General features: G+C 42.1%; 1 protein-coding gene across 4 annotated transcripts in view; it reads right to left on the bottom strand.

The window, feature by feature from the left end:
- LARGE1 (LARGE xylosyl- and glucuronyltransferase 1) overlaps positions 1-14,156 on the bottom strand; it is a 577,873-nt gene that overhangs the window by 387,416 nt on the left and 176,301 nt on the right. For 3 of the 4 annotated variants that reach the window (XM_074271517.1, XM_074271515.1, XM_074271516.1), the window contains 2 exons: positions 10,072-10,259; positions 3,369-3,419 (listed from right to left, as the gene is read on the bottom strand). In XM_074271517.1, the coding sequence (XP_074127618.1) occupies positions 3,369-3,419; positions 10,072-10,177 (157 nt within the window). In that variant the 5' untranslated portion in view covers positions 10,178-10,259. The remainder of the gene's footprint in view (positions 1-3,368; positions 3,420-10,071; positions 10,260-14,156) is intronic. The other variant, XM_074271518.1, reaches the window with a different exon arrangement.

A 14,156-nucleotide genomic window follows, 5' to 3' on the forward strand; every position in this document is an offset into this window, starting at 1 on the left:
TTCAGGGCAGTCTGGTTGACTTAAAGTTGAACAGCTTAGCTGTGAGCTTGCCAGAGTCTGAAAATGCCCCTGAGAAAAAACAAACTGAATTTCTCTCTTTGCAACTGAAGAACTGGATGCATCTACTCATCAAAAGTGGGCACTGGAGGGATAGAATTCTGCTCACCCAAGGACACAGCGCGCCTTGTCTAGAGAAGCCATCTTTCTTGTGTCACTGGGAGAGAAGACAGTGATGTATCATGGAGTATGGGATGCGTGTGTGAGGGGGGAGCACAGGCACATTAAACTAGCATATTTTTGCTATTAAATGGGCTCCTGCTTCTATCACATCTCCATAGCTGTCGTGACTGGCCCTTCTAAGTGCACATGAAAGTCACGTAGATATACCCAGATCATGGGCTTAGTCTAAGTATTTGCATTTGGGGGGGGTTATGAAGACAAGGAGGAGAGAGACTCTGCCCTCAAGGAGGACCTTATACTTAGGGTAGCTGGGGAGTGCTCTGGATAGAGTGCTGGACCGGGAATCCAGATCAGAGTTCAAATGTGGCCTCAGATACTGTGTGACCCACAAGAAAGTCACTTTGTCTTATTATTCCAGCTTCTATGTCTATAAAACAAAAGCTGGAAAAGGAAAGGAGAAAGGGAAGAAGGGAGGAAGGGAGGAAAGGAGGAAAGGAGGAAGGAAGGAAGGAAGGAAGGAAGGAAGGAAGGAAGGAAGGAAGGAAGGAAGGAAGGAAGGAAGGAAGGAAGGAAGGAAAGGAGGAAGGGAGGAAGGAAGGAAGGAAAGGAGGAAGGAAGAAAGGAAGGAAGGAAAAAAGGAAGGAAGGAAGGAAGGAAGGAAGGAAGGAAGGAAGGAAGGAAGGAAGGAAGGAAGGAAGGAAGGAAGGAAGGAAGGAAAGGAGGAAGGGAGGAAGGAAGGAAGGAAAGGAGGAAGGAAGAAAGGAAGGAAGGAAGAAAGGAAGGAAGGAAGGAAGGAAGGAAGGAAGGAAGGAAGGAAGGAAGGAAGGAAGGAAGGAAGGAAGGAAGGAAGGAAAGGAGGAAGGGAGGAAGGAAGGAAGGAAAGGAGGAAGAAAGAAAGGAAGGAAGGAAGGAAGGAAGGAAGGAAGGAAGGAAGGAAGGAAGGAAGGAAGGAAGGAAGGAAGGAAGGAGAGAAGGAAGGAGGGAAGGGAGGGAGGGAAGGGAGGGAGGAAAGGAGGGAGGAAAGGAGGGAGGAAGGAAGGGAAAGAGGAGAGAGAGAGAGAAAGAAAAAAAAGAGAGAGAAAGAAAGAGAACGAGCTGGAGCACAAGTGCACATAAATTTATAATCTTGCCTTCTGGTAGTTTATATTCCAAGGGGTCCTGGGAATGGGAAGAAGTACATGCACTGGAATGTCAAGAAAACTATAGACTTGATGGCCTGATTGTCCCAATTAGATAAGGCAAAAAGTCTAAGGGGGACAGCGTTGCTAGGTATAGAGTGCTAGTTTCTCAAAGAGTAGAGATTGTGGGTGAAGCCACAAGTTGGAAAGGACTTTAGTGATTGTCTCAACAAACCATCTCATTTTATGAATAAGGAAATTGAATGAGGGTTGTGACTTACCCAATATCATAGAGATAAGAGAAAGAGGAGAAATTTATTTTTATTTTTTCACTTTTTTAATTTTTTAGATTTTTTTTTAAAAGATGAGATTTAAATCAGGTCTTCTAATTCAAATCATCTATTCTTATTCCCTAACTTTAAAGATAAGGAGGAGACTGAGGTACTAAGAAAAGGAACCTGCCTAAGATGGTAAGAGTAACTTCAAGTCCTCTGCCCTAAAACCAATGTCTTTTCCTCTCTAACATTCTAATTGTTATGTTCATTGAATCCCCACCTCCTTGACATCCCAATTCAATCAATACTGAGAAGATGAGATCTCAGATTTCTAATCAGAAGGGACCCTGGAAGTCATTTTACTTTATAGGTCAGGAACCTTTGCCTTAGGAAGGTGATTCTCTCACGCCAAGGGCAATGCTCGATTCACTTTATAATATATCATAGAACTCAGTGTAGTGGTTAAATAAAATCAATAAGAAATATATTTAATTTTTAAAGAATATATCTGATCTTTTTTTAACTCTTTAGAAGAAAAACATGGATAAAGGCTTGGAAAGGGCTTTTTCTAAAAGCCCTTTAGCAGTTACTAAAAATGAAAAGGTGAACTTTGTTCCATATCAGAGTTCCTCTGCTATTGTGTTCCAAGCCTCTTTTCCTCACAGAAAAAAATAATTTGTCATTGGATGTGTTTTAATTCTTATTATTTTTAGTTCACCATGAGAGAAAAACCTGGACAACAGGTCTTCTCAAAGAGTTTGTCATCTTCTCAGTCTTCCCATTTTCTACATCTTAGTCAAATACTATACTATCAATCTTTGATTATAAACTGTCTGTGATTCTCTTGATTTCAGACTGGAAGAAAAATTGGGAAAGAAGTCCAGAGCACACAGTATCCATGCTGCAGAAATATCTCATACCTAAGTTCAATGAACTCTCCTGGTGACCAATCAAATTCAAGGCATAAGGACCCTTTCAGAAGTCGTAGATTTAAAAGATTTACAAAATGTTACCACTAAGAACTAGATGTATTTTCTGATTAAGCAGATCCCAATTAGGATCATAGGATTTTGATATTTCTTAATCCCAAGTCCACCCCTCATTTTAATAGAGTAGGAAACAAGTTCCAGTGGCTCTATATTACTTACTGTATCAAATATAAAACCCTTGATCTTTTCAAGCTCTTTGCGATCTGGTCCCTTCCCACCTTCTCATAACCTATTGCTACTTTCCATATTCTTTAATGATCCGATAACAGCAATCTTCTTGCTGTATGTCCAACATGACATTTATCTCTTGATTGTGTGCCTGGGACCCCCTTCTCTAGAATACCCTGCCTCCTCTACTCTGATTGACTTCCCAAACCTTCAAGACACAGCTCAATTCCACTTGGGTATACAAAGCTGTTTACATCTCATCTTGTCCTTTGGAGAGTTCCATCTGTTTTTGTCTTTTTTGTTTTCCTAACAGATATTAGGTGCTAGTCCCCTAGCTTTCCCCATATCATACAGGGAGGAGGTAACAGAGCTGGAATTCATGATGAGTTTTCACTCCTGAAGTTGCTGCTGTCCCCTCTGTTCCCTTGTATATATAACTGCCCTGAATGACAAAAGATGGATGGCAGCTGGCTGATTGACTCCGGAACTGGAAGAGACCTTGTAGATCATCTAGCCCCATCATCTCATTTTATATAGTAGTTAAGAGTGGACACAGAACACATTCATTTATCCATAGGATTGCTGAGACTAAAATCCAGATATTTAGACACCCAAGTCCAAAACTCTTCTCACTGTACCTGCTGCCTTCACATCAAGATTCTTCTGGCCCCATGGCCTCCCAGTAAGGATTGTGGGAACAAGGGGAAAAACAGATGGGATTGTCAAATAATAATATTTTAACATCTCTCCCACTTGTCCTCTGTATATTCATTTTTAAATTCAAATTTTATCTTTTTCTACAAAGTCTTAACAGCATGGAGCCATAAGTTATTCTACCATGAGAAGCAAACTAATTTTTGGCTATACAAACTAATCAGTGAAAGTGGAAAAAAAATCTACTTTTCATTTTAGTTCATAGCCAGAATCCGGGAGCTTATAATATCCTTTCTGAGAGATGCAGTCAGGTCTTTGGAAAGGAGACAAAGCATGCTTTGCCGTTATTAAAGCAGTCCTGTATCCTGGTGTCAAGTAACGGTTAGCATTGCTGGCAAATTATATCCAGAGAGCAGCAGCAGGCTTTCATTGCTTGGATGGTGGAAGCTTTGAGGCCTTTTATTGGAGGGAGGGAAGGAGAAGGGATTGGGAGAATGGATATAGAGGACTTGAATCTCCACTCTGCAATCTGCTGCCTTCATAACCCTAGGCAAACCTTTAACTCCTCCGGGACTCAGTTTCTTCATCTGTGAAGGGGACAAGGGGGAGATGATGAGATGATCTCTGAGATTCTTTATGACTCTAAATGCACAGTCTTACAAACAGTAGCTGCTTAGGAAAAGAACGAAGTCCAGTCCCTGTTCAGGGTTTGGACACATAAAATAGCTGTATATAATTTTAAAGAATCCTTTTTGTTTCCAAATAAAACACAAAATCTGTGTTAGAGAATATAGAATGGGAAGGAACCTCATGAAACGGGACGGCAGAACAAAGATTGGGAGAGCTGGAAGGAGGCTTGGAACAGAAAACGTCAAAAGGAGGAGAAATCTTAGACCAGAGTGCCAGAGGTACAAAGCTCCTTAGGATATAAAATCTAGAGTCAGAGCTGAGAGGAGAGGAAATGTCAGGGCTGGGGGACGTTAGAGCAGAAAATATCTGAAGTGGAGGGGCCATAGAAAGAGAATGTCAGAGCTGAGAAGTACTTCAGAAGATGGAGTGTGAGATTTGGGAAAGACCTTAGAATACAGAATATCAGAGAGAGAACAGAGCAGAGAGATTGCCTTTTTTCAGTTTCTGTCATTTTATAAAGGAGACAGAAACTGATTTTTCCCAAGGTCACACAGGTCTAAAGATAAATGCGAGATTCAAAGCCAGACTTCCCACTCCAAAATCGGTGCTCTTTCCACTACACTGACTCAATTGATAGGCATTTACCGGGAGCCCACGACGAATGGGCACTGTCATAGGTGCAAAGAGAAAAAGTAGAAAGTTTCTATCTCCATTTTGGACAACTTCTCCTTCCATGTATTGAGCTTCTACAAGAGCAGAGCAACTAATCGCTGCTCTCTCCCAGCCCCCACCCCCACTACCCACTGGCTCCATGTAGAACACAGCCCATTATATCATCATTTGAGATCAACTAGGATGACCAAAGCACTCATCGGTACACTGAATTGAGGATCAGAGGAATTGGGATCAAATCTCCCAGTCTGCTCTTTTCTCAGGGCCACTCTCAAATCTCTGGGGTGTCATTAGCTCCTGAGCCAAATAAAAGAATCAGAAGAGGTCACGGGTTCTTAACATTTCTATGTATGTCCTGGATACCTTTGTCCTTCTGGGGAAATCTACCCATCCTTTCTCAGAATGTTTACTTCTTTTAAATCATTTTAAAATAGATTTTAAGTCTTAATTTTAAATAATTAAGAAAATGCTAAAGAAGTTAATGAAATTAAAGATGTTGATTTTCTCCCATCAACCTTACAACCCCCCCTTAAATTGATCCACAGACCCCAGGTTAAAAATCCCTGGATGAATAATAATCTGCAAGGTCCTTCTGAACACGATCGCCTATTCTCTACCTGGGGCCCACGGTTGTTCGAAGACAGATTGCAGTTGATAAGAGTATAGGCAGCTACGGCAACTGCAGGAATGACAAATGTTCCTGCAAACTTAAATCAGTTCAGAAATTAATATCCTGGGCCTGTTCATGACACCAGTTTTAAATGTTCAGACTCTGCCTCATCGGAAGGAATTTGGTTTTCAAATAAAGCAGACATTTCTCACCCAGGCCTGGCCACGTGACAGCACGGCTGACTCTGAACAGAGCCGGGTATGAATTATCTGAGGGCAAAGTGTGTGAACAATTTTCTGAATGGCTGAAAAGCCCCTTTTTTACACACCAATAATTCAATAACAGCTGAACACATATTCCTGAAGGACTTAACACACACACACACACACACACACACACACACACACACACACACACACACTCTCCACTATCCCACATTCACCTCTAAGCGAAGGCAGTAAGAATGTCCGAAAAGTGATTCTAGGAACACAGTAACAGATGGGATAGAAATACAAATGGAAATAAATTTACATCTCATTTGTTATGAGCTATGAGAAGCAGCAGGGCATGGTGGAAAGAATACTGAACTTGGGAGTCAGGAATATTAGGTTTTAAATGCCACTGCTGACCCAAAACAGCTGCCTAATTTTGAGCAAGTCCTAAATCTCTTAGAGCCTCAAACAATGCTCAAAGATGGGGGTTCTTAACCTGTGTGTGTATGTGAGAAAGAAAGAGAGATAAAGACAGAGACAGAGACAGAGAGAGAGACAGAGAGAGACAGAGAGAGAGAGACAGAGAGAGACAGAGAGACAGAGAGACAGAGACAGAAAGAGAGAGACAGAGATAGAGACAGAGACAGAGACAGAGACAGAGAGCGAGCGAGAGAGAGAGACAGAGACAGAGAGAGACAGAGACAGAGAGTGTGAGAGAGAGACAGAGAGTGTGAGAGAGAGACAGAGATAGAGACAGAGAGACACAGAGAGAGAGAGAGAGATAAGAGAGAGAGAGAGAGAGAGAGAGAGAGAGAGAGAGAGAGAGAGAGACAGAGAGAGAGACAGAGAGAGAGACAGAGAGAGAGAGAGAGAGAGAGAGAGAGAGAGAGAGAGAGAGAGAGAGAGAGAGAGAGAGAGAGAGACAGAGAGAGAGACAGAGAGAGAGAAGGAAAAGAGGAGAAGGGAGAAAGAGGGGGTTAAGAGAGGAAGGGAAAAAGTAATTATAGGGTTTGTAAAGCACTTTACAAACATGATCTCATTTGACCCTCACAACATCTGTGGGTGACAGGTGCCATTACTGTCCCCCATTTTACAGATGCAGAAGCTAAGTGCTTTAGACACTATGCTGTCTGCTCACAACTACCCTAGGAGAAGGATGCTATCATCACCTCCCTTTTACAAATTTGGAAAATGAGACTGAGAGGCAATAGGATTCGTCCAGGGTCACCCTGTGAACGGATCCGACTCCCTTCCCTTTGATTATAAGTTGACGCTCACCCACTTTTCTGTTCTCTGGCAACCTCAAAGCATCACAGATCTATAATTCAAAGGAACCTCAGAGGCCATGTAATCGAATATTTTCATTTTACAAATGAGGAACCTGAGTTAGAGAGATGAAGTTAGATGAAGTCACTTGCTCAAGACCACTTAGTTATCAAACATCAAAGACAGGTGCATTCCACTCTACCACGTGAAAATGGATTTATTCTACAAATGGACTCTACCCTGCCTGACCTATATACACTGTCCATGATTCCTAGAGTAGAGCTCCTTCCCCGTTTCTTATTCGGAGAGCCCCCCGGTGTCTATCAAGGAGCAGCACCCAAATCTTAGCATCCTTTTCCCCCTAATCATTTTGTATTTACTGTGTAGACATTGTTCACATTGGTCCTTGCCCTAACAGAATGGAAGCTCTCTGAGCGCAGGAGAGGAGTAGTTGTCTCTATATTACCAGTGGCCAGCACAAATAGGCCCCTAATGAATGTTTGTGGCGTGAAGGAATCTCAGAACTGGAAGTTTAGGAAATCAAGCCCTAACAGTCCAGTAGAGACCTCTGCAACCTGCCAGCAAATAGGAGATAAATTAACTCCATTCTCAGGCTACTGGGTCTGATGTAATAGTCCAGTAATGGAGAACTCACCACCTCCTAAAATAACTTGTTTTATCATAGGATGATTCTAACTTTTTCTTCCTTATCCGCATCTGAAACTTACCCTCTGTCTTGTTCTTGAATAGGACCAAAGACATCACGAGGTGCCGTCTGGACTTGCTTATAAAATGGATTTAAGTGAGACAGAGACAAAAGTCAGAATGACTGTTGATGACCCAGGATGCGGTGGATGACCTTGACAGCTTTCTTGCCTGACCTCTGAGCGCCCCACCAAGGCAGCTTTAACAGCTTTCATGGCCAAATTGTTCTCACCCACTCATTCCACTGAGGGAAGTCTTCACATGCTTGGCAGACATTCCCATAACTCACTGATGGGTTTGAAGCCTGCTGGTTGCCCTCAAGCTGCTGAGAGGGCATGAGGGGGTGACCCCTGCCCATCCCACAGTATGTAGTTTCTTGGAGTCTTTATCCAGTTGTCTGAGGAGTCTAAATTCTGGATTTCAAAAAGAACAGATCTAGTCCTTTCCATGTCTAGAACCAATCATTTCCCTTACTTTTAAGCCCCTAACTCAATCCTCCTCTTCTTTTTAGTTCTCCTCTATATGTCTAGTTTCAGCTCCTGGAGGGTACGAATGGTTTTGTCTGCTTGTATTATTAAATCTTCTATACTTAGGGGCAGCTAAGTGGTGCGGTGGATAGAGCAGCAGCCCTGAAGTCAGGAGGGCCTGAGTTCAAATATGAGCTCAGACACTTAATACTTCCTAAATGTGTGACCCTGGGCAAGTCACTTACAAAAAACAAAAAACAAAAAACAAACACCCCCCAAGACACATATATACTTAGTTTATTGTCTAACACAAAATAAGTACTTAGTAAATTCTCTCTCTGTGTCTTTATGCCTCTGTCTCTCTTTCTCTACCCCCTCTCCCAATCCTTCTTCCATAGGACAACCTACCAGGAATTTCAAAAACTGAATATTCCTCCATTCTGTCCCCAACAAGTGTTCTCTTCTCTAGGCTAATTTATTCAGTTTTGCTCCTAGAGAATACTAGACCTCTGAGATCCTTACCAACTCCCCGGCATTCCCTTGTGTGCATTTTCCCCTCTGAGGTGAGTCTCCATGCTGCTTTCTGGTAGAACCAGTGAAATTAAAGACTTGTTAAAAAATGCATCCACACTCTACATATTCAATTTCTCTTGATGTAGGCAGATTCTTTGCTTCTTATTTATGGCTTCACCTGCCTTGAAATGGAAAATTCGAGGGTGTCAATAAATGGATTGCGAAGTTGTTATGTTTAACTACAGAACCGGCAATGTCTCCATGGGCCATTTTGGAAACACAGTGAGTTTGGCAGCCCTAGTCAGGGGACCTGCCTCTTCCAATAAACACACAGATTTGCTGCTGAGCCCCATCACCAGAGGAGGGAGGCAGCATGGTTTATTTCCCTATATATCATGGACCTTTCTTTATCTCTCTAGTTCCCCCCCCTCAAAAAAATTTTTTTATTAGTATGAAACAAAAGATGTAAGACTGGCAGCTCCCCCAAAATCCCATGCCAATTTTTTTTCCTATTCAAATTCTCAGACCCCATGAAATCTATCCGTGAAATCCTTTAGAGTTCATGTACCCCAGGTTATGAATCCCTGGTATGATGGGAGAAAAATAGATGTTGAGCAGCTGGATTCAAGCATCAGCTCTATCATTGACTAGTTGTGTGATCCTGGGCAAATCATTGAACTTCTCTGGGTCTCACATTATTCACCTGAAAAATGATGGTGTAGTAACCTCTTCCCCCATGCAGCTCTACAAATATATCATCCATTGATTTATAAGGACAGAGCACTGGGCCTAGAGTCAGGGAGATTTGGATTCAAATTTGGCTTTAGATGCTTACTAGCTGTGTGACTCTGAGCAAGTCACTTACCCCCCATCTGTCTTAGTTCCTCCTTTATAAAATTAGGACACAGTGGAGAAGGTCACTCCAGTGGTTTCTTTGCCAAGAAAACCTTATGGGGTCATATAGAATTGGACACGACTGATGACTAAGCAACACTAGAACAAGTTATAGTTCTAATGGACCGTCCCAGTAGGGAGTTATTCTCTCAGCCCCAATCACTTAGCCTGGTGGTCAACAGCACAGAGGGCAATAGAGAGACTTATTCTCCACAGCATGGAGGAAAATGGCCAAGCTGTGGAAGGGACAGACTGCTCCCTGAAAAATCATCCTCTGTTTGGCTGTCCAACATCAGGGAAGGTTGTCCTGGCAAGTAATGGTGACTTTGGTAGATTGGAGCTAGATTATAGACTGCCTTTGATGGCAAAGTCAAGGCCCTGGTATTTGATCCTAAAGGGAATAGTGAGCCAAGAAGGGCTTTGCAGGGAGGGAGTAACCTAATCAGATGTAGAGCACTAGGAGAATTATTGGGCGGCTGGGGAAGGAGAGATTGAAAAAGGCGACAGAGAAGACTGCAGAGGTGGAGAAATCAACGAAGAGGCTGCCATGAGTGGTCAGTTCTCACACACACACACACATACATACACACACAGAGGACATCAATAAAGTAGCTTCCTTACCGATTTCTCTACTTCTACTCTCTCCTTTGATCATATATACAGATATCAACATATAAATATATGACATATTCAGAGATATCCCTCCTCCCGCCCTCACCTTCGAAGCTTCCAGCAAAGAGGTAAATCCAAGTGACTGCTGGGATGAAGAGCACGGTCAGGGAGGCAGCCAGGAATTTCCGTCTCCCTCTGCAGATGCCCAGCATCCTCTCGGCAGTGGCAATCTCTCTCCACGGCGCCGTTCCTATGTTGGGAGCGTAGAGTCCCCAGCGTCCCTCATATTACTTTCTGAAAAGGAAGGGAAAGGAGAAACGGGTCAGAAATCGGCACGGTCATCTGTAACCCGTGTCCAGACATCCCCAGAGGAGTTTCTGTACTCTGCCCATTTCCTTCTAGCTGCACCTTCTGGTGAATATATTGCATTCGTTCAGAGCCCAGCAGGAGTGTTAAAAGGGGGGAAAAGGCTGACATTTGTACAGTGCTTTGAGACTCATAAAGCCTTTTATACATATTATCTTGTTTTGATTCCAACAACTTTGTGATCTGGGTTCTACAGGAAATATCCAAGTTCCTGCTACCATTTGTCACACCTGGTACAAGTTCCAAAGCACATCGAGTCTATAGCATAAAAAGCATCTAACCGTGGGCCCCAGGGAGCAGAGAGTCTCCCCTAGATCTCAGCAGATTCTCTGTGGGGGGAGACAGAAGCAAGGCTTATGTGGGATACAGCAGCTGGGGGTGGGGGCAGGAACTACACTTACCATCTGGGAACTTCCTATTTTAACTATTATTCTGATTTATCAGCTTCTCACTAAATTGTTCTATACTACTGCACTAGCTAGCACCTGGTAAAATCTAGCACTCTAGGGCAAATCGTCAGCTGTCATGTCCTAGGTATAGCTCTTGGTATTATTAACCCTCAATTTACAAAGAAAGAGCATAAAGTCACTTCTAACAGGGCTCAGCAACTCCAGTGATTAGATTGCACAAGGGATAGGACACCAGACCTGAGAGTCAGGAATAGTTTCAGACACTTATTAGGTATATGACCCTGGCCAAGTCACCTAATCCTATGAGCCTCAGTTTCCTCATCTGTAAAATGAAATGGAGAAGGAAAGGGCACATTTCTCACTTGAGTATCTCCACCAAGAAAACCTCAAATAGGGTCACAAAAAGTCAGGCAGGACTCCACAACAAGTAGTGGACATCCATAAGTCAGAAATGCTTTAAGGTTTCCAAAGTGCTCATACACTATCTCATTGATCCTCATGCTGATCCCTAGGAGCTATTAGCAGACCCATTTAGGAGACTGAGAGAGGGTCACATAAGACAGGACTCAGATCAGGTCTTCCTGACTCCTGGCCTGGCTGCACCCACCTACATAAGGCCCTTCTCTCCCACTAGTGAATTCTTTGCAGAGCTCCCTTTTTGAGGAAGAGCCCTAACCAGTCAAGCCCAGTTCTCTAGACTTAACTCCCAAGTTCTCACCTGAATACTTTCTTTTACCTCTATTAGAATGCAAATTTCTTGAGGGCAATTTCTTCCTTGCATTTTTATCCTCAGCACTTAGCGCAGTACCAGGGACCTAGCTAAGTGCTCCAGAAATTCTGGTCAACTGATGGGCTAGAACTTCGCTTGTCCTTTAGAGCAAAACCTTAGAAATAGGTTCAGAAGGGATCTCAGAGATCACCTGATCCAGCACATGCTTCAAGTGGACCCTCCCCTTATATCAGTTCTGACAAGCAGTCTGGCAGTCCTTACAAAGACCTCAAGTGAAGGGGACCCACTAATTACTCCTACTCCTATGTCTTCTGCCTCCAGCAGCAGCAGAGCTACTATTACTACTCCTAGTACTGCTACAATCACCATCACTATTACTGCTACTACTACTACTAGTATTACTACTATCATTGCTACCACCACTACTATTACTACTACTACCATAACTACCACCACTACTAGTACTACTACTACTATTACTACCACCACTACTAGTACTACCACTATTACTACCATCACCACCACCACTACTATTACTACCATCACCAACGCCACTACTATTATTACTACTATTACTACCATCACCATCACTACCACCACCACTACCATTACTGCTACTATTACTACTATCACTACTACCACTACAATTATTACTATTAGTACTGCTAGTACCATCACCACCACCACTACTATTACTACCATCAGCAACGCCACTACTATTACTACTACTATTACTACCATCACCATCACCACCACTACCATTACTGCTACTATTACTACTATCACTACTACCACTACAATTACTACTAGTAGTACTGTTAGTACTATCACCACCACCACTACTATTACTACCATCAGCAACGCCACTACTATTACCACTACTATTACTACCATCACCATCACTACCATTACTGCTACTATTACTACTATCACTACTACCACTACAATTACTACTACTAGTACTGCTAGTACCATCACCACCATCACTACTGTTACTACCACTAGTATTGCAATTACCACCATCACTATTATTACTACTACAGCTAGTACCACTACCACTACTTTTAACAGTTCTACCACTAGCACCACCACTACCTGATAATATGCTATTATTAGCATATATTGAATATAATGTACTATATATAATAAATTATATTTTATAATAATTATTACTAATATTTCTATTTATTAAAAATAATTCACATCTTACCACCCAGATTGTTATCAAGAAATCCCTTTGTAAACCTTAACACTATAAAAAAGTAAGTAATAATTTTCATTACTTTTTATTCTTATTTATATGTATCCACATATGTATATGTGAGTATGTGTATAGAAATACCCCCCCACACACATATACATGTATATTCTTATACATAGCTTAAGTTAAAGCCCCCTTAAAGGTAGATACCATGTCTCCTTTCAACTCTACATCTACAGTACTGAGTATGGGACAATGCAATTTGCCCTATAATTGTCAGAGTTTAACCAAACACATGAAGCTCTTTTGATAGACTTCCTAAAGAGATTTCAGCCCCTTCCTCAATAACCCATTCACATATCTACGTATCCATATACAAAGAATAGTCTTTTATTGCTCTAACCTAAATCCCTTTGTCTTTCATCTTAAGATAATTTACTTTACCTGACTTAGAAATGTCATGTACCCTTGTTCTCCACTTAAAATAGCCCAGAACAAAGAGATACATCTGACAATCCTGGGCAAAATCACAGGAAAGACAGAGGATCACAGAGTTATTAGAGGTAGAAGGGACCACCTGTGTCAACACCCTCATTTTACAAATGAAAAACTAAAACCGAAAAGGAATCCTTAAATCTCAGCATGGAACGAAACTCACTAGTCACCAGATTGTGGGTTCATAGATTTGGAATTGGAAGAACCCTCAGAGGTCATTGAATCCACTCCTTCCTTCCATTTTGTTTTAATCATTTTTCAAGTATCCAACTCTCTGTGACCCCATTTGGGAGTTCTATGGCAGATTCACTGGAGGGGTTGGCAATTTCTTTCTTCAGCTCATTTTACAGATGAGAAAACCAAGGCAAACAGAGTTAAGTGACTTGCCTAAGGTCAGATTTGAACTCAGGAAGATGAGTCTTTCTAACTCCAGACTCAACACTCTCTGCACTACCCCCCACAAATGAGGAAATTGGGGCCCTGAGGTGTTAAGCCATTCTCCCAGGTTGCATAGGCAATAATTTATAAAGGCAGGATTTGAATATCGTCCCTGACTCCCATTGCACTTCTATCATGCCATGCTGTGACTAATTCACTCCAACCCACCCCTGAAGTAAGAACCCCTTACTATCCTCCTAGTAAACAGCTTTTATGGGAAGATCTCCATTCGAGAGAGAGCAGACTCCCTCCCTCCCAAGACAGTATATTTTCCCATTTGGGAAGAGTTTCTAAAATTTCTTGGAGTCTTCTATTTCTCCTAGTTTTGTCTTGGGACCAAGCAGAAACAATTCTAGTTCTTTTTTCACACAGCAACCCTTGGAAGGCTTGTAAAGAACTCCTTAAGCTTTTTTCCCCCCCTAGGTTAAAAATGGCCAATTCCTTCACTTAAGCCCCATATGAAGCAGCTGGAAAATACAGTTGATACAGCAACTGAACCAGGAAACAGGAAAAACTGCATTCCAACCCAATCTTATTTACTTGTGTGACTC

This window comes from Sminthopsis crassicaudata, chromosome 5 (assembly GCF_048593235.1).
Source record: "Sminthopsis crassicaudata isolate SCR6 chromosome 5, ASM4859323v1, whole genome shotgun sequence".
NCBI classification, from domain to species: domain Eukaryota; kingdom Metazoa; phylum Chordata; class Mammalia; order Dasyuromorphia; family Dasyuridae; genus Sminthopsis; species Sminthopsis crassicaudata.